Genomic DNA, 23,458 nt, shown 5'->3' on the forward strand with positions numbered 1-23,458 from the left:
AAAACTTGCGGCCGGACTACCCAATTGAGTTATACACCACCCAATACACAACAGGGTACAGGGTAAAATCCATGATTGGGATACGTGATTGGGATACAATCGACTCAGGAATCAGAACAAATTGGCTCAAATGGCACGTTCCCCTGGATATTTGGAGATTTGTGCCATCAGTTCGTTTTCAGCATCATTATCCCGATATATAAGAGGAAAGGATAGAAAGGAAATGGTAAGGTTTGGACTAGAAGGATGGGAAAAATTGACGACACAAAAACACAAAAAAAGCAGAAGTAAATTCTGAACCCCTAAAAGATGCTGAACAATCTGCTGGGGATCACATTTAGCAGAAGTAAATTCTGAACCTCTACGAACAGTCTGCTGTAAAACCTATTTAGCGCACATAGCGTTCTTTCCGAGAGGATTTAGAGATTGTACAAAAGCGACACCATTCTGCACTCCCGGAAGAATGCAGAACAATTCGCAGTATGTACGAGCAGAAGTAAATTCGGTACCCCATAAAGGATGCCAAACAATCTGCTCAACCCTATTTAAGGTGAATACAAAAAGGATTCATTCACTCCAGGAAAAACTATTAACCCTTCTGACTAAAGCTCCTTATCACATTCTGTGAGAAACGAGAATATATCCTTTTGCTGGTATGTTTGGATGCAGCCCAAAACGAACCTTGTGCTTTATCCAACTAGTTGAAAGTGGTAACGAAATCATTCGTTGCACCAGCTCTAGCCAACTCATCAGCCCATTCATTTCCAGTAATACCAGAATGGCCGGGTACCCATAAGAAGTAAACAGCATTTGAGATGCTAAGGTATTCAATTTGAACTCGACATACGATCACCAGATTCGACCGTGAATCATTCGAACTGAGTGCTTTTATAGCTGCCTGACTGTCGGAACAAAAATAAATTCGTTTACCACACCTCTGCTGAAGGGCCGATGGTAATCCACACAGGATCGCGTAGATTTCTGCTTCGAACACAGTACAGTATCTACCAAGTGAATGAGACTGTTCTACCTTCATTTCACGATAGTAGACACCAGCACCACCACGACCATTCAACAGAGAAACGTCCGTATAACAAACTATGTCCGTATAATAACCGTCCGTATAACAAATACTCAAGTTGTCGTTCCAGACAACCAGACAACCATTCCTCACGAAGAGGATAGCTTACATTGAATGTTTTGAAAGGAAAACTGCATGTGAGAGTTAGGTCACTAGGAGCGAGTAAATACTCATCCCAGGTAAAAATTTGAGACTACAAGCGAGTGTGGCTGATTCCAAAGCCCTGTAACCTTAAGACGGTATGCACAAGATAATGCTTCTTGTTTTAGGAACACGTGTAGTGGTTTAATGCACAGTAGCGCCTCTAGAGCAGCAGTTGTAAATCCAATGAATGTATCTGGGTTTGAGTCCCCATGATTCTCCAAAAGCTCGTCTACATTTTCCGAAAGCCATGCAAGCTCTTTTATTCCTCGGCCATTCATTCCTCGGCACGGAAATACACCTTGACTTAGGAGTTCCCATTTTTGTATCCATTTACGACATGGAACAGGAAACCAGTGGAAAATCATTCCGCCGGATGCCCCACGTCTTACCTGTTTGGTGGACTTATACCACCGGTACAGGTGGACCGTAGCATTATTCTTAACCAGTTGAGAAACCGTCACCGACACTACACGGCTATCTAGGCTGCTCAGAAAGGGAATTTGACATTGATGGACAACTTCCATGGATGGCCGAGCAGCCGAGTATGGATTTTACATTCACGAGTTTCTGGCTAAAATACGCAATCAAAATCCAAATGTAATGGAAGTTAGAAGGATAACAAGCAACGAAAACGGTATTAGGGTGAATACACCAACGCTTATTCTATCCTGTTCCGGTACGAGAAGGCCAGACAAAAGTTTCATTGCAATTATCAGCATCCCAATATTCGAATACTATCCCAGTCCCATGCAATGATTCCGATGTGAAAGATTCGGACACGGTAGTAAAAACTGCCAACAAAACGAAATATGTTTGAACTGCAGTCAAGAACATAATATATCAAAGGATCGAATGTACGTAATCTACAAGCGAAATGATCAAACTGAAATGAGAACAATAAGCTAGATCCAAAGATTGCCCACTTTTTAAACAAGAAGTCGCCATCATCAAACTACAGACAGTACAAAACTTAACCTTCCTAGAAGCCAGAAAAAAAGTTTTAGCTGCACCCGATCCTAGAGACACAATAATCAATGAGCTATAAAATGAAATAGCGGAATTAAGAAACCAGTTTCGGACCAAAGCGACGGAACTACTGAATAGAAAAGATGCGGAAATTAGTCAGCTCAAAAATGAACTTCAAGCAACAAAGGCCACCAACATTAAAATACTAGCTGAATTGGCAGCCATTCGAACCGCGATAGCATCTACCAGTGGTAACCAACCCCCAGGCAGAGAGCGACAGCACAATCAGCTTTAAACACCGCTTCCGGGAAAGACAAGAGCAAAAAACTGCCGCAGCTACTAAGCCCAATACCAAAAATAGAGGACGAGGAATCAAATATCAATGCTGCAATCATCTCTCAAATAATCTGCCCACCATGGCTCACAAAATCCCAACAGTCCGAAACTGAACAACCCACAGACAACAGTCCGCACCCAGAATCGCTAGATGTTCTCAACACAGCTTCCATGTCCTTCAACGATTTGGAGGCACACATTGATTTAACAGAATAGACAAACAATCAACTAACAATCAACAGTCAGCCGAAATAAAGAAGGACAACACAATTTCACACAACAGCTCACAATATTCCTATGAAACCCACCCTCGGGAATCACCCCCGATTACGGATATCCCGCCGTACAACGATTCCCCCGTGACGGCTGGTGATCCCGGGGAATCGAATTTTTACCCGGTAAGAACCATTGTTATACAGCACAACGAACCTACTTCTAGTACCTTTTTTCGTAAACACACAGACAATCTACCTTTGTTCCACCCGATCTCCGCCTCGCAGATGCAAAGCATTCAAACAACGAGAAACCAACAGACAACCACCCTAGATAGCTGGAACACCAGCATAGCTCGACATGAAATACCAATCAGCGTAGCAATAGACACTATGATTCCACATAATGAACCGCCCACCCACGGGTCATCCCTGTATTCGAACGTTCCGCTATCTAGTGATGCACTCGCAACAGCAGGTGATTCTGAGGACCCGTGCTTAACCCGGGTAAGTAACGGACACACTAAAAAAAGGAAAAGAAATTCTGCCCCAATCTTCTCAGGCAACAATCCGAACCAGAAGATGAAGTAAAAACACCGCAGGAACCGGAAAAGGAGCTAGGAGGAACAGAACGCCCAGCCACGGTAAAGCTTCACTGGCATTCGACTAGAAAACCCAGCAGACTCCCACATAATGGGAAGCCCCCTCGAACCACTCCCACTCGTAATAGTTCCACACCCCAGTGATGCACTCGCGACGGCAGGTGGTTCCGAGAAACCGGGCATCTCCCCCGTAAGCATAAAACCAATACAACCTTCAGAACAAAACACTGGTCCCCAACCTTACAGCTTCAACCCAAAAAAAGTCTCCAAGCTAAACCAACAGCATCCGTCATCCACATTATCTTCCCGCTGACCCCCTACCAGTTTCGGAGGGATCAAAGGCCTCGGAGGGATGCAATGAGGTCAACAAACTCAACTCCCATCGGCCGGAGGAGACGGGCTACCGGTGTCTCACTTACCATCAACGGAATCGCCACAATCGACCCCGTCATAATTGCTGAAGAAATGAGCAGACATTTTTCGGCATTATCCGCCGACACCGCTCTGCACCCTTCATTCCAACCCAGAAAAGCAAGACTGGAACGTTTAAAAACAATCTTTCCACCTGACACAGGCCAATCGTTCAATGTGCCTTTTTCCGGCACTGAACTTCAACACGCACTGACCACCGCTCACGGAAAGTCGGCAGGAGCGGATACACTGAGCTAAATTTTCTTTTTCACATTATATGATATTCTAATGATTTTGCACTATTAGCATTTCCAATAATAGTTACAAGATGTGTTCAACATCATGTCAAATATATGAGCTAATCTTATGAAACATAAAACTCTTCTTAACGTTATATTTACAGGATTTCCATATAACGAATGAAATTTCCAGTCTGAGTCAAATTGATTGGCGCGTCTTATAACCATTACTAGATATCCGCACAACATACATTGGAACAATTTATGAAGCGCATATTATATTCACTTCGATTTTATTTAGATAGGTTCATATATACCATATGACTTTTATAAAATTTATATATATATATATATATATATATATATATATATATATATATATATATATATATATATATATATATATATATATATATATATATATATATATATATATATATATATATATATATATATATATATATATATATATATATATATATATATATATATATATATATATATATATATATATTTTATAAAAGTCATATGGTATATATGAACCTATCTAAATAAAATCGAAGTGAATATAATATGCGCTTCATAAATTGTTCCAATGTATGTTGTGCGGATATCTAGTAATGGTTATAAGACGCGCCAATCAATTTGACTCAGACTGGAAATTTCATTCGTTATATGGAAATCCTGTAAATATAACGTTAAGAAGAGTTTTATGTTTCATAAGATTAGCTCATATATTTGACATGATGTTGAACACATCTTGTAACTATTATTGGAAATGCTAATAGTGCAAAATCATTAGAATATCATATAATGTGAAAAAGAAAATTTAGCTCAGTGTATCCGCTCCTGCCGACTTTCCGTGAGCGGTGGTCAGTGCGTGTTGAAGTTCAGTGCCGGAAAAAGGCACATTGAACGATTGGCCTGTGTCAGGTGGAAAGATTGTTTTTAAACGTTCCAGTCTTGCTTTTCTGGGTTGGAATGAAGGGTGCATGTCGGCGGATAATGCCGAAAAATGTCTGCTCATTTCTTCAGCAATTATGACGGGGTCGATTGTGGCGATTCCGTTGATGGTAAGTGAGACACCGGTAGCCCGTCTCCTCCGGCCGATGGGAGTTGAGTTTGTTGACCTCATTGCATCCCTCCGAGGCCTTTGATCCCTCCGAAACTGGTAGGGGGTCAGCGGGAAGATAATGTGGATGACGGATGCTGTTGGTTTAGCTTGGAGACTTTTTTTGGGTTGAAGCTGTAAGGTTGGGGACCAGTGTTTTGTTCTGAAGGTTGTATTGGTTTTATGCTTACGGGGGAGATGCCCGGTTTCTCGGAACCACCTGCCGTCGCGAGTGCATCACTGGGGTGTGGAACTATTACGAGTGGGAGTGGTTCGAGGGGGCTTCCCATTATGTGGGAGTCTGCTGGGTTTTCTAGTCGAATGCCAGTGAAGCTTTACCGTGGCTGGGCGTTCTGTTCCTCCTAGCTCCTTTTCCGGTTCCTGCGGTGTTTTTACTTCATCTTCTGGTTCGGATTGTTGCCTGAGAAGATTGGGGCAGAATTTCTTTTCCTTTTTTTAGTGTGTCCGTTACTTACCCGGGTTAAGCACGGGTCCTCAGAATCACCTGCTGTTGCGAGTGCATCACTAGATAGCGGAACGTTCGAATACAGGGATGACCCGTGGGTGGGCGGTTCATTATGTGGAATCATAGTGTCTATTGCTACGCTGATTGGTATTTCATGTCGAGCTATGCTGGTGTTCCAGCTATCTAGGGTGGTTGTCTGTTGGTTTCTCGTTGTTTGAATGCTTTGCATCTGCGAGGCGGAGATCGGGTGGAACAAAGGTAGATTGTCTGTGTGTTTACGAAAAAAGGTACTAGAAGTAGGTTCGTTGTGCTGTATAACAATGGTTCTTACCGGGTAAAAATTCGATTCCCCGGGATCACCAGCCGTCACGGGGGAATCGTTGTACGGCGGGATATCCGTAATCGGGGGTGATTCCCGAGGGTGGGTTTCATAGGAATATTGTGAGCTGTTGTGTGAAATTGTGTTGTCCTTCTTTATTTCGGCTGACTGTTGATTGTTAGTTGATTGTTTGTCTATTCTGTTAAATCAATGTGTGCCTCCAAATCGTTGAAGGACATGGAAGCTGTGTTGAGAACATCTAGCGATTCTGGGTGCGGACTGTTGTCTGTGGGTTGTTCAGTTTCGGACTGTTGGGATTTTGTGAGCCATGGTGGGCAGATTATTTGAGAGATGATTGCAGCATTGATATTTGATTCCTCGTCCTCTATTTTTGGTATTGGGCTTAGTAGCTGCGGCAGTTTTTTGCTCTTGTCTTTCCCGGAAGCGGTGTTTAAAGCTGATTGTGCTGTCGCTCTCTGCCTGGGGGTTGGTTACCACTGGTAGATGCTATCGCGGTTCGAATGGCTGCCAATTCAGCTAGTATTTTAATGTTGGTGGCCTTTGTTGCTTGAAGTTCATTTTTGAGCTGACTAATTTCCGCATCTTTTCTATTCAGTAGTTCCGTCGCTTTGGTCCGAAACTGGTTTCTTAATTCCGCTATTTCATTTTATAGCTCATTGATTATTGTGTCTCTAGGATCGGGTGCAGCTAAAACTTTTTTTCTGGCTTCTAGGAAGGTTAAGTTTTGTACTGTCTGTAGTTTGATGATGGCGACTTCTTGTTTAAAAAGTGGGCAATCTTTGGATCTAGCTTATTGTTCTCATTATATATATATATATATATATATATATATATATATATATGTATATATATATATATATATATATATATATATATATATATATATATATATATATATATATATATATATATATATATATATATATATATATATATATATATATATATATATATATATATATATATATATATATATATATATATATATATATATATTTCAATGGAGCTCATACGAATAGCAGATAATCGCCAACTACTACTTTTCTTTGAGGATTCAAGCTTTACTAGTATTCCGTTCGGTAAGGGAGCACCTCATGACATTTGCGAATGCGAAAGAGAAGTGAGATCCCGAGACTGAAAATAAAAATGAATCTTACTAGACAGATAGAGCAATGAAATGTACCGGATATATATTTCATGGTCCGTTAACGCATATCCTTGAACGAAGTTGGATGAGCTGTCTTGTCAGTGATTTAAAATTACATTGAGATGCGGAACTTCCTGAAAAAAAATGGTCTGGAACAGTTGATGAATATCGGAGACACAACTATTTCTTCAGCTTCAAGCAGTACGATTCACGACTTCCATCGGATTTCCATATAAATTATATGGGATATTTTTATAACTTTCATTATGATAACGTCCATATAGATTTGACGTACACATTAAATAAAGATTATAAGTTTCCATATAATTTCTATGAATTATATTCTGCATATGATTCATATGACAAATCTAATGAATATAAATAAGATTTTCATTTCAGTGTAGTATAACTTACCCACTAATAAGTCACCTACCCCCGGAAGGAAAGAGAGTACTACTCAGATGCTACAACAGAATATGGGAACGCGACGAACTCCCAGACGACTGGAAAACAGCCCTTATCATCCCTATTCCCAAAAAGTGTTAAGGTACAAGAGCAGCTAAAGACTTTCGACACATCAGCCTGCGTGTGTGTATGTGTGTACGTAACAAAAACGTGCACTCGATTTTCTCGGAGATGGCTGGACCGATTTTCACAAACTTGTATTCAAATAAAAGGTCTCTTGGTCTTATAGGGTGCAATTGAATTTTACTCGGATCGGACTTCCGGTTTGGGAATAACGGGGTAAAATGTGCAAAAAAAATGAAGAAAAAGTGCACTCGATTTACTCAGAGACCATTCAACCGATTTTCTTCAACTGAGATTTATATTGAAGGCCTTGTAGTTTCATAGGTTGCTATTGAATTTCATTTGGATCCGACTTCCGGTTCGGAAGTTCTGGGGTAAAATGTGCAACATGAACTAAAAACGTGAAATCGATTTTCTCGGAGACCGTTTATCCAATCTAATTTTAGATTCAAAAGAAAGGTCTCATTATTGGTCCTAACGGATCTTTTAATCCTCCCAAAAATACTTTTAGTGCTAGCTGGTGATAAAAATTGTTCTTCGCAGCTTTCACAGGTGTGTGCTCTTTACTGATGTTCAGCAAAATCACTAACAGAGACACCGCATGAGAGATTTTTCTGTGGAATTTTTCTACAGTGCTCACTTGGCGAATATCGAAGAGGTCGCGTGTCAAAGACACCTCGTCCCGTCGGTCTCTAATGTGTAATTAAATTTTGTTTTATGTCGGTTTAATTCAAATTTGTAAAAATAATGTCGGTCCAATTCAAATTTGTACCGTACAATTCGAGAATATTGTCTGCTTCTCCCACTTTTTTGGTTCGAATTGCTTGAATCCAAACTTGGTGATAATCTGTTCCAACAGCTCTATTGATAGTTGGCATTAAACTATCAATGGCTCTAATAAAAGAATGTAATTTTATAGGGTTCCCATCGAAACTGGGAAGGTTTCTAATGATCTGAGGAGTCTGGAGAGATTTTAAAATACTCTCGGGATACCCTGCTACTCGATGTAGCATATTTGCTCTAGCCTCAGCAGCTGCTACTTGGGCCGCTTGGGCAGCTTCTGACGCACCTACAAGCTCAATTCTTAGTTGCTGGATTTCGTCCTCCTGTGAGGCGATCTGCTGATTGAGAGCAGCGATGTGCTGTTCCATTTTTCACTCACTGATTTGTTTAACTTTGCTAAAATTAATTTCACTTCACTATAATGTACTTTTATTAACTTTTATGGGTAAGAAATGTTAGATAGCGTTAAACTTATGCAATAGTGATTAATTAAAAAGATTAAAATTACTTACGATTACTTAGGCTGCGATATTCTCTCGCTGATAACTAGGTGGGTCCGGTGCCGCTTCCTCTGGATCTCTTCACTAATCACCGATGTACATTTGGGGATGGCTCTTCATGCCGAAAGAAATCACTTAAAAAACCGCACTACAATCCGAACACATCCAGTTGTGTATCGGACATTATCCACCCACTTTTTCTGTGGCGCTATTTAAAGAGTGTGGGGTATGCAAACAAACCGAAGACTACTGAAGAATGAAAAGTAATATCACAGCAGAAATTGCTACTCCTTCGCTCAAACTGTTGTCAAATACAATGTAAAGTACCCTAAAAGAGTTGCTTTTCATGGATCTTATGAAGGTGGTCATTTGAACGATATTATTTCTGAGCATTCTGAGTGAATTATCGAAAATGACATTGTATATCATAAATAAATCATGTTTATTTCCCAAAATGGCGGAACATTTAAAATTTAAAAAGGTCTTGTCCAAATAGCACATTCTATATTAAAGATGATATTATCAGATCCACGAATATTACTAAATAAGCGACGTGAGCGCGAAAGCATGCTTTCGTGAATTATCCTAATCAATCTGAACCAACCGGAAAAAATATCTTCTTGGTCAAAAATTCACTCAACATTATTTTGAGTCCCAAATGCATTCTTATCGAGCATCTTAATCCATAAAATCGATTGCAACTAGTAAGTGCCACTCCGGAACGCATTTAATCGATTTTGAGACACAACTTTAGTTTTGTATCCGATACACCAAACAATCGAATTTTCATCTAAATTTAAAGAATCGACAATTATTGTGGTTTTAAATTTAAATTGAAATAGATTTCTAGTCGGAATAAATAGTCGGGTTGATGAACGTGATCGAACTATCATAAATAAAAGTTACATTTCCGTCGATTAATGTTTCTATATTAATTATATGTCGAATTTTTATCTCTAATTTATTATATGTCGAATTTTTTTTCAATTTCATATAAGGTTCTAGATTTTATCTGTAAGGGTTGCGCATCTGTATCATAAACTTGTTTGTAAGAAAGACACTGTTAGCATGGATACAATAATTCAAACAGTGTTGCGACGGGATTTGATAAATTTATTGATATCAAGCAGATTATTTCTATTTCAATTGTTATTTCAAATGATAATTTTCTCCGAAACTTGTGGAATACAGAATTACCAAAAACCTTCTCTAATGTTCTAGTTGAATTGGTTCTCATTTAAGTTCATTCTCTGCTGAGAATAATGCTTCCAACCCTGTGGAAAGAAAGTGAGATAGTTCCGAAGTTAGTAATTAGTGTTCAATATATAAAGAAATGAATAAAATATTTATTTAAAAAAGGGTACGTCTAATTTACATTACTTTAAGCTTTGAAACGGTATTCTGGCCAAACGATTTCTCGTCAAAACAAAAATTTTTCGTTAACGTCCAACGTTCTTTTAAACACTTATCTTCAGTGAAATTATAAATATGTACAGAGTCCGCCATCCAACTTTTTTTTGAACTAGTGGTTATTTCGACATTGGTAACCTTGATGTCACTTCTGATTTGACAGAAACTTAGTTTTATCCTTCCGCTGAACGAAAATGGTTGTGTACACGCTTGAGGAACACGTGAAAATAGTGCCAACTGGGCTTGCGATCAGCTTGAAGAAGACGCCGATTTTTGACAAAAAATCATCTTCTCGGATGAGGCACATTTTCATCTCGGCGGGCATGTTAATAAGCAAAATTGTCGCTTCTGGAGGACGGAAAACCCGCACTTTATCATGTAGAAGACGATGCATCCTTAGAGAGTGACGTTTGGTGCGAATTTTGGTCTGGCGGCATTATTGGGAAATTTTTCTTCGAAAATGAGGCAGGAGCCGCCGCCACGGCATGATTAGCGATTGGTTCTTCTCATTACTTGAAGAGGAAGACTTGGACACCATTTGGTTCCAACAAGACGGCGCTCCGTGCCACACAGCCAACGCTATGATCGATCTTCTGCGCACAGTCTTCGAAGATCGAATTATCAGTCGTAATTCGGATGTCGTTTGGCCGCGTCGGAGCTGTGATTTGACGCCGTTAGACTATTATCTTTGGGGGCTGTCAAAGATACGTGTTATGTGGACCAGCCAGAGACAATTCAAGCCTTGGAGGACAACATTCGTGCAGCCATAGCTGAAATAAAGCTGCATACAACCGAAAATGTACTAAAAAATTGGACCGACCGTATGGCGTACTGCAAGGCCAGCCGAGGAAGCCATTTGAATGAAATTATATTACACAATTATTTGGAATATTATTTTAAACTCGGATGAGCCGTTTGTGTTTTATTGCATGTGCAATGATGTACAAAATATGCTCAGAAAGATTACAAACATTTTTCGTCAAGTAGGGTGTAACATTTAAAATATTTTACGCAACGCTGTTCTACAATATAAGCACGAGCATGAACACAAATTTCACTAATGTCATGAACACAAACTTTACTAAGGTATTTTGATTCGAATTCCGCCCGAAATGGATTGTTTCATTTTGGAATCCAATTGGAAATCACAATGATTTCCTAGTATAATGTTGGACGAGTTTACTGACTGTACACGCCAAGAGCCATGTCTAAAACTGCTTTTAGACATGGCTCTTGGCGTGTACAGTCAGTAAACTCGTCCAACATTATACATTTATAGGGTTCCCATCGAAACTGGGAAGGTCTCTAATGATCTGGGGAGTCTGGAGAGATTTTAAAATACTCTCGGGATACCTATGTTTTGTGACAATTCAAGGCACTTTTCAGTTCCATAGATCATCATAAGGAATTAATTCAATTTTCTCTATTTCCTACCAAAAGCATCAAGTTCATCAAAAGGGTAGTTGAAAAAGTTAGCGCCGTCACTAAAACATCCGAATACGACGGTAAGGTTCTCTCGTAATGCGAATATGAAAGTATTGATGTAGAACACATATATATGCTAGTGTGTGTGTCGTTTCGGAATATGCCGTGCGAAACAGGGTTGCCACATATACAGATTAATTTGTGTTTTATTTCTCCTGGAAAATACAAATTCAAATGTTGCGACTGAATAAAATTTCCTAACGCCGCTGAAAATTCACATTTGTTTGAAGGCCGACATGGTATGTTTATGCTAAATTTTTCTATCCTGTCTGAAATACATTATAATATTAATTAATTATAACGGTTTGTTTACTTATCTTGAACAAACTTCAAAAGTTAAAGTTATAATAATAATAAAACAATAATCATAAGACGTTATTGTTATTATCATTGTTGGTTCTCCTATATTTTCAATTCGTGCCAGATTTTTCAATACTATTTATAAAGTAGGGGAAGGTGTTAGGTTGCCAGCAGTGTTCGATTGCCGGCACCCTAACGTAAATTTTGATAGAAAGCACATAGAGTCATTCCGACAAATGTCACGTTTGTGATAGCAGCACGTTCTTTTTGTGCCGAATGCCGGAGCATACAAACGCTTGTACTTTTCGTCGTGAATACGACTTACTTTACTAGGGGGCAGAACTTGATCGTGAATATCTCGAGTTGTATAGATGGCAGCAACATAATTCTTTCACTATTTCATCAGAAATGATCAGGAATTTAGGATAATATTTTGAACAGTGTGAGATAACCACAGACAACTCAAAAATTAGGTTTTCTGAAAATTTTAAAACAACGCGGAAAACTCTTTACTTTTGCCTGGGTTTTTCGCGCAAGGACGATTTGTCATTCCGACAAATGTCACGTGTGTGATAGCAGCACGTTCTTTTTGTGCCGAACGCCGGAGCATACAAACGCTTGTACTTTTTGTCTTGAATACGACTTACTTTACTATGGGGCAGAACTTGATCGTGAAAATCTCGACTTGTATTAATGGCAGCAACATAATTCTTTTACTATTTCATCAAAAATCTGATCAGGAATTTAGGATAATATTTTGAACAGTGTGAGATAACCACAAACAACTCAAAAATTAAGTTTTCTGAAAATTTTAAAACAACGCGGAAAACTCTTTACTTTTGCCTGGGTTTTTCGCGCAAGGACGACGATTTTGAGGTAGTCAGGCACATATGTCCAATTGACCGTTATAAAAGGGGAATCGTGGTCGAAAATCGACGTCGGGGCAAGAAGACGCATTCAAACAGCGGCATCGGAGAGCGCACCTTCTGCGTGGTTAAAAACTTCAAACGCTCAGGTCGTTCTCATTTGCCTTCCGGTTGTCAAGGGGAGAAAATCATTAAACCAGTTTCGCATTATTTGGCACTGCGGGCGGATGTGTCTGTTTGCTCGCAAAGCTAGTTTCAATTCAAGAAAGAACGAATGCATCAGCTGCTGATGGTTTGCATTATAGAGAAATAAAACAAGAAACGGAAAATGAACAATATTATATAAAATCAGCCGTCCTAATGGCTCTAAATGTTATCTAAAGAACTATTAAGATTACTTCTTTGCAAATCGAGGGTAGAAATCATCAGTTTAGTGAAAATCCAAAATAATTTGATTTTCTTCGTGCGCTTTTCGCTGTGTGAAAATCATTCGAGAAAAATGATCCGAACTGTGCTAAATATCGTAGAGAATTCCACAATTTGGTCCTTCTAAAAGGCAGAATGAATCCTGTACAGCATCTTGATAGTTTCTTTCAATGAAAAATGCAAATCCGAAATGAGATAATCGATTGCGCTCCAACTTCACTGCAATATGCCAGAAATCTGGGACGTCGCGGTCGATACAGCGATCCAGTTCTCCTCACTGTTTCACATCCTCTGGACTAGATTCTCTGGTGTAGTTTCTCTGCCACATACATCCAGTAGACCATCCCTTTGTGTCGCAAAGCGAAAACAGGCAAACAGGACGAGTTCTGCTGTCTCAAGCTCATTTGCGTAAGCAGGGTAAGCAGGAGATGCCGCATGGTCGAAGTTGTGTAGGTACCACCTGAAACAACAGTGACCTGTGAGGAACTGTGTCAGACCAAAGTTTACTTCGCCGTGGGGTCTGTCGATCCATCCAGAGACTCTTGGAATGAGTTGATGTGTCCACCTACCCTTGGTTGAGTTGTCCCATTTCCTTTTCCACTCGCGTAGGGAGGCTGCGTTGGCAGTCGTACGGGCGTTTCTGTCCATCCGCGTCTTCCTTGATGAGCTTTAGTTAGCATAGCATAGTTTGTTAGTAGCACTCTGCCTTTTCCAAATGTGCGGGAACGTGCGCTCGTCCAGATATATCTGCATAACCTCCCTGAACATGTCCGGTTTTAAGATTATAGCAACCTTTAGAGCCGCGTTTATTTCTCCTGGAAAATACAAATTCAAATGTTGCGACTGAATAAAATTTCCTAACGCCGCTGAAAATTCACATTTGTTTGAAGGCCGACATGGTATGTTTATGCTAAATTTTTCTATCCTGTCTGAAATACATTATAATATTAATTAATTATAACGGTTTGTTTACTTATCTTGAACAAACTTCAAAAGTTAAAGTTATAATAATAATAAAACAATAATCATAAGACGTTATTGTTATTATCATTGTTGGTTCTCCTATATTTTCAATTCGTGCCAGATTTTTCAATACTATTTATAAAGTAGGGGAAGGTGTTAGGTTGCCAGCAGTGTTCGATTGCCGGCACCCTAACGTAAATTTTGATAGAAAGCACATAGAGTCATTCCGACAAATGTCACGTTTGTGATAGCAGCACGTTCTTTTTGTGCCGAATGCCGGAGCATACAAACGCTTGTACTTTTCGTCGTGAATACGACTTACTTTACTAGGGGGCAGAACTTGATCGTGAATATCTCGAGTTGTATAGATGGCAGCAACATAATTCTTTCACTATTTCATCAGAAATGATCAGGAATTTAGGATAATATTTTGAACAGTGTGAGATAACCACAGACAACTCAAAAATTAGGTTTTCTGAAAATTTTAAAACAACGCGGAAAACTCTTTACTTTTGCCTGGGTTTTTCGCGCAAGGACGATTTGTCATTCCGACAAATGTCACGTGTGTGATAGCAGCACGTTCTTTTTGTGCCGAACGCCGGAGCATACAAACGCTTGTACTTTTTGTCTTGAATACGACTTACTTTACTATGGGGCAGAACTTGATCGTGAAAATCTCGACTTGTATTAATGGCAGCAACATAATTCTTTTACTATTTCATCAAAAATCTGATCAGGAATTTAGGATAATATTTTGAACAGTGTGAGATAACCACAAACAACTCAAAAATTAAGTTTTCTGAAAATTTTAAAACAACGCGGAAAACTCTTTACTTTTGCCTGGGTTTTTCGCGCAAGGACGACGATTTTGAGGTAGTCAGGCACATATGTCCAATTGACCGTTATAAAAGGGGAATCGTGGTCGAAAATCGACGTCGGGGCAAGAAGACGCATTCAAACAGCGGCATCGGAGAGCGCACCTTCTGCGTGGTTAAAAACTTCAAACGCTCAGGTCGTTCTCATTTGCCTTCCGGTTGTCAAGGGGAGAAAATCATTAAACCAGTTTCGCATTATTTGGCACTGCGGGCGGATGTGTCTGTTTGCTCGCAAAGCTAGTTTCAATTCAAGAAAGAACGAATGCATCAGCTGCTGATGGTTTGCATTATAGAGAAATAAAACAAGAAACGGAAAATGAACAATATTATATAAAATCAGCCGTCCTAATGGCTCTAAATGTTATCTAAAGAACTATTAAGATTACTTCTTTGCAAATCGAGGGTAGAAATCATCAGTTTAGTGAAAATCCAAAATAATTTGATTTTCTTCGTGCGCTTTTCGCTGTGTGAAAATCATTCGAGAAAAATGATCCGAACTGTGCTAAATATCGTAGAGAATTCCACAATTTGGTCCTTCTAAAAGGCAGAATGAATCCTGTACAGCATCTTGATAGTTTCTTTCAATGAAAAATGCAAATCCGAAATGAGATAATCGATTGCGCTCCAACTTCACTGCAATATGCCAGAAATCTGGGACGTCGCGGTCGATACAGCGATCCAGTTCTCCTCACTGTTTCACATCCTCTGGACTAGATTCTCTGGTGTAGTTTCTCTGCCACATACATCCAGTAGACCATCCCTTTGTGTCGCAAAGCGAAAACAGGCAAACAGGACGAGTTCTGCTGTCTCAAGCTCATTTGCGTAAGCAGGGTAAGCAGGAGATGCCGCATGGTCGAAGTTGTGTAGGTACCACCTGAAACAACAGTGACCTGTGAGGAACTGTGTCAGACCAAAGTTTACTTCGCCGTGGGGTCTGTCGATCCATCCAGAGACTCTTGGAATGAGTTGATGTGTCCACCTACCCTTGGTTGAGTTGTCCCATTTCCTTTTCCACTCGCGTAGGGAGGCTGCGTTGGCAGTCGTACGGGCGTTTCTGTCCATCCGCGTCTTCCTTGATGAGCTTTAGTTAGCATAGCATAGTTTGTTAGTAGCACTCTGCCTTTTCCAAATGTGCGGGAACGTGCGCTCGTCCAGATATATCTGCATAACCTCCCTGAACATGTCCGGTTTTAAGATTATAGCAACCTTTAGAGCCGCGTTTATTTCTCCTGGAAAATACAAATTCAAATGTTGCGACTGAATAAAATTTCCTAACGCCGCTGAAAATTCACATTTGTTTGAAGGCCGACATGGTATGTTTATGCTAAATTTTTCTATCCTGTCTGAAATACATTATAATATTAATTAATTATAACGGTTTGTTTACTTATCTTGAACAAACTTCAAAAGTTAAAGTTATAATAATAATAAAACAATAATCATAAGACGTTATTGTTATTATCATTGTTGGTTCTCCTATATTTTCAATTCGTGCCAGATTTTTCAATACTATTTATAAAGTAGGGGAAGGTGTTAGGTTGCCAGCAGTGTTCGATTGCCGGCACCCTAACGTAAATTTTGATAGAAAGCACATAGAGTCATTCCGACAAATGTCACGTTTGTGATAGCAGCACGTTCTTTTTGTGCCGAATGCCGGAGCATACAAACGCTTGTACTTTTCGTCGTGAATACGACTTACTTTACTAGGGGGCAGAACTTGATCGTGAATATCTCGAGTTGTATAGATGGCAGCAACATAATTCTTTCACTATTTCATCAGAAATGATCAGGAATTTAGGATAATATTTTGAACAGTGTGAGATAACCACAGACAACTCAAAAATTAGGTTTTCTGAAAATTTTAAAACAACGCGGAAAACTCTTTACTTTTGCCTGGGTTTTTCGCGCAAGGACGATTTGTCATTCCGACAAATGTCACGTGTGTGATAGCAGCACGTTCTTTTTGTGCCGAACGCCGGAGCATACAAACGCTTGTACTTTTTGTCTTGAATACGACTTACTTTACTATGGGGCAGAACTTGATCGTGAAAATCTCGACTTGTATTAATGGCAGCAACATAATTCTTTTACTATTTCATCAAAAATCTGATCAGGAATTTAGGATAATATTTTGAACAGTGTGAGATAACCACAAACAACTCAAAAATTTGTACCTGTTCGAGATGTGTTGGCAAATCGGGATATTTCATATATGATGCTCATATACAAGTACCTTAAACACATAAATGTACAAGTGTGATCCGTTGCATCTGGCATAGAAAGTTCTCCTTTCCTTGGCGAGGTTAAGAATAATCTTCACCCACAGGTTCGTCACTAACATCCGCCCGATTCTCCCGATCCCCTGCCTGTCTACCATCTCTATCGAAACTAACAAGATCTTCTTGCTGTCACTAACTTTTTCGCATAACCCTCCCCCCGTCTCTTCACCATCTCGATGTAAACTAATTAGATCTTTGTCGTTTTTAGTCATTCGTTCTCATACCCTTTTTTCCACTCCGTTTTCCACAACATTTACTTCTCCATGATTTTTTTTTTCATTCTCTCGACAACATCATTATCATCGCCCACGGAAAGCCGCCCCAGTCAACATGCGGGCCACCCGCCGGGTTCTCGTAACCCGGGGGTGTTTCCCGCGGACCCACAAAAGAATGCAACAACCTTTGAAATGTTTTCATCACCACCGCCACGAAGAACCACTCCCATCGATGAGAGACACACGCCGGATCTTCAAAGACTCAAAAGAGTGTTTCCTGAGGACCCACAGGGACAAGCCCTTGGCATCATAAACTTAATTGTGATTGTGCCTTAATAAAATATATCTTTGAAAAAAAAAAAAAAAAAAAAAACTCAAAAATTAAGTTTTCTGAAAATTTTAAAACAACGCGGAAAACTCTTTACTTTTGCCTGGGTTTTTCGCGCAAGGACGACGATTTTGAGGTAGTCAGGCACATATGTCCAATTGACCGTTATAAAAGGGGAATCGTGGTCGAAAATCGACGTCGGGGCAAGAAGACGCATTCAAACAGCGGCATCGGAGAGCGCACCTTCTGCGTGGTTAAAAACTTCAAACGCTCAGGTCGTTCTCATTTGCCTTCCGGTTGTCAAGGGGAGAAAATCATTAAACCAGTTTCGCATTATTTGGCACTGCGGGCGGATGTGTCTGTTTGCTCGCAAAGCTAGTTTCAATTCAAGAAAGAACGAATGCATCAGCTGCTGATGGTTTGAATTATAGAGAAATAAAACAAGAAACGGAAAATGAACAATATTATATAAAATCAGCCGTCCTAATGGCTCTAAATGTTATCTAAAGAACTATTAAGATTACTTCTTTGCAAATCGAGGGTAGAAATCATCAGTTTAGTGAAAATCCAAAATAATTTGATTTTCTTCGTGCACTTTTCGCTGTGTGAAAATCATTCGAGAAAAATGATCCGAACTGTGCTAAATATCGTAGAGAATTCCACAATTTGGTCCTTCTAAAAGGCAGAATGAATCCTGTACAGCATCTTGATAGTTTCTTTCAATGAAAAATGCAAATCCGAAATGAGATAATCGATTGCGCTCCAACTTCACTGCAATATGCCAGAAATCTGGGACGTCGCGGTCGATACAGCGATCCAGTTCTCCTCACTGTTTCACATCCTCTGGACTAGATTCTCTGGTGTAGTTTCTCTGCCACATACATCCAGTAGACCATCCCTTTGTGTCGCAAAGCGAAAACAGGCAAACAGGACGAGTTCTGCTGTCTCAAGCTCATTTGCGTAAGCAGGGTAAGCAGGAGATGCCGCATGGTCGAAGTTGTGTAGGTACCACCTGAAACAACAGTGACCTGTGAGGAACTGTGTCAGACCAAAGTTTACTTCGCCGTGGGGTCTGTCGATCCATCCAGAGACTCTTGGAATGAGTTGATGTGTCCACCTACCCTTGGTTGAGTTGTCCCATTTCCTTTTCCACTCGCGTAGGGAGGCTGCGTTGGCAGTCGTACGGGCGTTTCTGTCCATCCGCGTCTTCCTTGATGAGCTTTAGTTAGCATAGCATAGTTTGTTAGTAGCACTCTGCCTTTTCCAAATGTGCGGGAACGTGCGCTCGTCCAGATATATCTGCATAACCTCCCTGAACATGTCCGGTTTTAAGATTATAGCAACCTTTAGAGCCGCGTTCGGCATGCCATGTGTCCCGGGGGCTTTCATAGTGTCGAGCGATTTCGCCGCTGACAACAACTCTGCGTTCGACACTCTGTCAACATATTTTGTTAGTAGCACTCCGCCGAAGATGGTTCGCAGCACCTTCCGTTCAAAAACACCTAGTGCGCGTTGATCCTCCTCAAGCATTGTCCAGGACTCGTGCCTGTAGAGGATAACCGGTCTAATCAGCGTTTTGTAGATAGTTAACTTCGTACGACGGCGAATTTTGTTCGATCGAAACGTCCTGCGTAGTCCAAAGTAAGCCTGATTCCCTGACAATATGCGTCTCTGAATTTTTCTGCTGGTGTCATTATCGGCAGTCACCAGTAAGCCCAAGTACACGAACTCGTCGACCATTTCGATTTCATCACCACCAATCAGAACTCGTAATGGGTGGCTGACGTTATCTTCTCTCGAGCCCCTGCCTTTCATGTACTTTGTCTTTGACACATTGATGTCTAGTCCGATCCGCTTGGCCTCAGCCTTTAGTCCGATGTACGTATCTTCCATCTTCTCAAAGCTATAATATCAATATCATCAGCGAAACCAAGTAGCTGGACGGACTTTCTGAAAATCATGCCACTCGTGTCTATCCTCGCTCTTCTTATCACATCTATCTATCTATCTTATCTTCCCTCCAAAGCAATGTTGAATAGCAGACACGAAAGGCCATCACCTTGCCGTAGCCCTCTGCGAGTTTCGAAGGGACTCGAGTTTATCCCCGATACTCGAACAACGCACATAACTCGATCCATCGTAGCCTTGACCAATCGTATCAGTTTGTCCGGGAATCCGTAGTCGTGCATGATTTTCCATAGCTGTTCTCGATCGATTGTGTCGTAGGTTGATTTGAAATCGATGAATAAGTGATGTGTGGGCACATTGTATTCACAGCACTTTTGCAACACCTGGCGGATGGCGAGCACTAGGTCCGTGGTAGCGCGTTCGCCCATAAATCCTGTCTGATATTGTCCTACGAATTCGTTTTCATTAGGTGAAAGTCGACGGCATAAGATTTGGGAGAGTACCTTGTAGGCGGCGTTCAGCAGAGTTATCGCGCGGTAATTGCAGCAATCCAGCTTATCGCCCTTTTTGTAGATGGGACACACGATTCCTTCCATACATTCCTCCGGTAAAATCTCGTCCTCCCAGATCTTGGCAACGACCCAGTGCAGTGCTTTCACTAGTGCATTATCACCGTGTTTTAGTAGCTCGCTTGGTAGTTGGTCAACGCCAGCGGCCTTATTATTTTTCAATCGGCTCACCACCTCCTCGACTTCTTGGAGGTCGCAAAGCGAAAACAGGCAAACAGGACGAGTTCTGCTGTCTCAAGCTCATTTGCGTAAGCAGGGTAAGCAGGAGATGCCGCATGGTCGAAGTTGTGTAGGTACCACCTGAAACAACAGTGACCTGTGAGGAACTGTGTCAGACCAAAGTTTACTTCGCCGTGGGGTCTGTCGATCCATCCAGAGACTCTTGGAATGAGTTGATGTGTCCACCTACCCTTGGTTGAGTTGTCCCATTTCCTTTTCCACTCGCGTAGGGAGGCTGCGTTGGCAGTCGTACGGGCGTTTCTGTCCATCCGCGTCTTCCTTGGTGAGCTTTAGTTAGCATAGCATAGTTTGTTAGTAGCACTCTGCCTTTTCCAAATGTGCGGGAACGTGCGCTCGTCCAGATATATCTGCATAACCTCCCTGAACATGTCCGGTTTTAAGATTATAGCAACCTTTAGAGCCACGTTCGGCATGCCATGTGTCCCGGGGGCTTTCATAGTGTCGAGCGATTTCGCCGCTGACAACAACTCTTCGTTCGACACTCTGTCAACATAGTTTGTTAGTAGCACTCCGCCGAAGATGGTTCGCAGCACCTTCCGTTCAAAAACACCTAGTGCGCGTTGATCCTCCTCAAGCATTGTCCAGGACTCGTGCCCGTAGAGGATAACCGGTCTAATCAGCGTTTTGTAGATAGTTAACTTCGTACGACGGCGAATTTTGTTCGATCGAAACGTCCTGCGTAGTTCAAAGTAAGCCCGATTCCCTGACAATATGCGTCTCTGAATTTCTCTGCTGGTGTCATTATCGGCAGTCACCAGTAAGCCCAAGTACACGAACTCGTCGACCATTTCGATTTCATCACCACCAATCAGAACTCGTAATGGGTGGCTGACGTTATCTTCTCTCGAGCCCCTGCCTTTCATGTACTTTGTCTTTGACACATTGATGTCTAGTCCGATCCGCTTGGCCTCAGCCTTTAGTCCGATGTACGTATCTTCCATCTTCTCAAAGCTATAATATCAATATCATCAGCGAAACCAAGTAGCTGGACGGACTTTCTGAAAATCATGCCACTCGTGTCTATCCTCGCTCTTCTTATCACATCTATCTATCTATCTTATCTTCCCTCCAAAGCAATGTTGAATAGCAGACACGAAAGGCCATCACCTTGCCGTAGCCCTCTGCGAGTTTCGAAGGGACTCGAGTTTATCCCCGATACTCGAACAACGCACATAACTCGATCCATCGTAGCCTTGACCAATCGTATCAGTTTGTCCGGGAATCCGTAGTCGTGCATGATTTTCCATAGCTGTTCTCGATCGATTGTGTCGTAGGTTGATTTGAAATCGATGAATAAGTGATGTGTGGGCACATTGTATTCACAGCACTTTTGCAACACCTGGCGGATGGCAAGCACTAGGTCCGTGGTAGCGCGTTCGCCCATAAATCCTGTCTGATATTGTCCTACGAATTCGTTTTCATTAGGTGAAAGTCGACGGCATAAGATTTGGGAGAGTACCTTGTAGGCGGCGTTCAGCAGAGTTATCGCGCGGTAATTGCAGCAATCCAGCTTATCGCCCTTTTTGTAGATGGGACACACGATTCCTTCCATACATTCCTCCGGTAAAATCTCGTCCTCCCAGATCTTGGCAACGACCCAGTGCAGTGCTTTCACTAGTGCATTATCACCGTGTTTTAGTAGCTCGCTTGGTAGTTGGTCAACGCCAGCGGCCTTATTATTTTTCAATCGGCTCACCACCTCCTCGACTTCTTGGAGGTCTGAGACCGGCAGTCCTCCGCACGCGTTCCCAAGTTCATTACCGCGCCGCCACTTTCGTATTCCGCCACATCGCCATTGAGGTGCTCTTCGAAATACTGCCGCTATCTCTCGATCACCTCACATTCGTTCGTGAGAAGATCCTGGTTGGTGTCCTTGCACATATCGGCCTGTGGCACATGGCCTCTGCGCGAACGGTTCACCTTCTCGTAGAACTTCCTTGTGTCATTAGCACGGAACAGCTGTTCCATAGCTTCGCGATCTCGGTCTTCCTGTTGGCGCTATTTTCTACGAGATACCGAGCTTAGTCTGTTCCGCGCCTGTCTGTATCGCTTCTCGTTTGCTCTCGTCCGGTGTTGCAGCCTCTTGCCCAAGCTGCATTCTTCTCGGCCACTAACTGTTCACATTCGTCGTCGAACCAGTCGTTCCTTACGTTCGGAGCCGCCGTACCTAGCGTTGCTGATGCACAGTACTACCTATGGCAGAACGGATGTCTCTCCTGCCGTTTTCAAGAGTAGCTGCACCAAGTTGCTCTTCCGTTGGTAGTGCCAACTGCTGCGCGTAATCTTGAGCTACTCCAGCTTAACGGAGTCGCGCGATGTTAAACCGCGACGTTCGATTTCGACGTTTGGTAGCCACCGTCGATAGTTTTGAGCGCATGCATACACCACCCAATAAGTGGTCCGAATCTATATTCGCACTGCGGTAGATGCGAACATTTTTTATGTCCGAGAAAAATTTTACGTCGATCAAAAGTTGGTCGATTTGGTTTTCGGTCTGTTGATCAGGTGATCACCAGGTAACTTTGTGGATATCCTTGTGGGAAAAGAAGGTGCTTTTGACTACTATTCCTCTGGAGGTCGCAAAGTTGACACACCGTTGGCCGTTGTTATTCGATGCGGCATGCAGGCTGTTTTGGTCCGATTACCGGTCGGTACATTGCCTCCCTTCCTACCTGGGCATTCATGTCACCGATGACAATTTTTACGTCTCTGTGTCGGCTGCCGTCAT

At 41.5% G+C, this 23,458-nt stretch overlaps 1 protein-coding gene across 1 annotated transcript in view; it reads right to left on the reverse strand.

The window, feature by feature from the left end:
* Positions 1–9,944: 9,944 nt before the first annotated feature.
* Positions 9,945–23,458, reverse strand: part of LOC131440649 (SCY1-like protein 2) — a 375,664-nt gene continuing 362,150 nt past the window's right edge. Inside the window, exon 14 of the mRNA XM_058612120.1 lies at positions 9,945–10,140. Coding sequence (XP_058468103.1) covers positions 10,084–10,140 — 57 coding nt within the window. The 3' untranslated portion in view covers positions 9,945–10,083. The remainder of the gene's footprint in view (positions 10,141–23,458) is intronic.

This window comes from Malaya genurostris, chromosome 1, assembly GCF_030247185.1.
Source record: "Malaya genurostris strain Urasoe2022 chromosome 1, Malgen_1.1, whole genome shotgun sequence".
NCBI classification, from domain to species: Eukaryota; Metazoa; Arthropoda; class Insecta; order Diptera; family Culicidae; genus Malaya; species Malaya genurostris.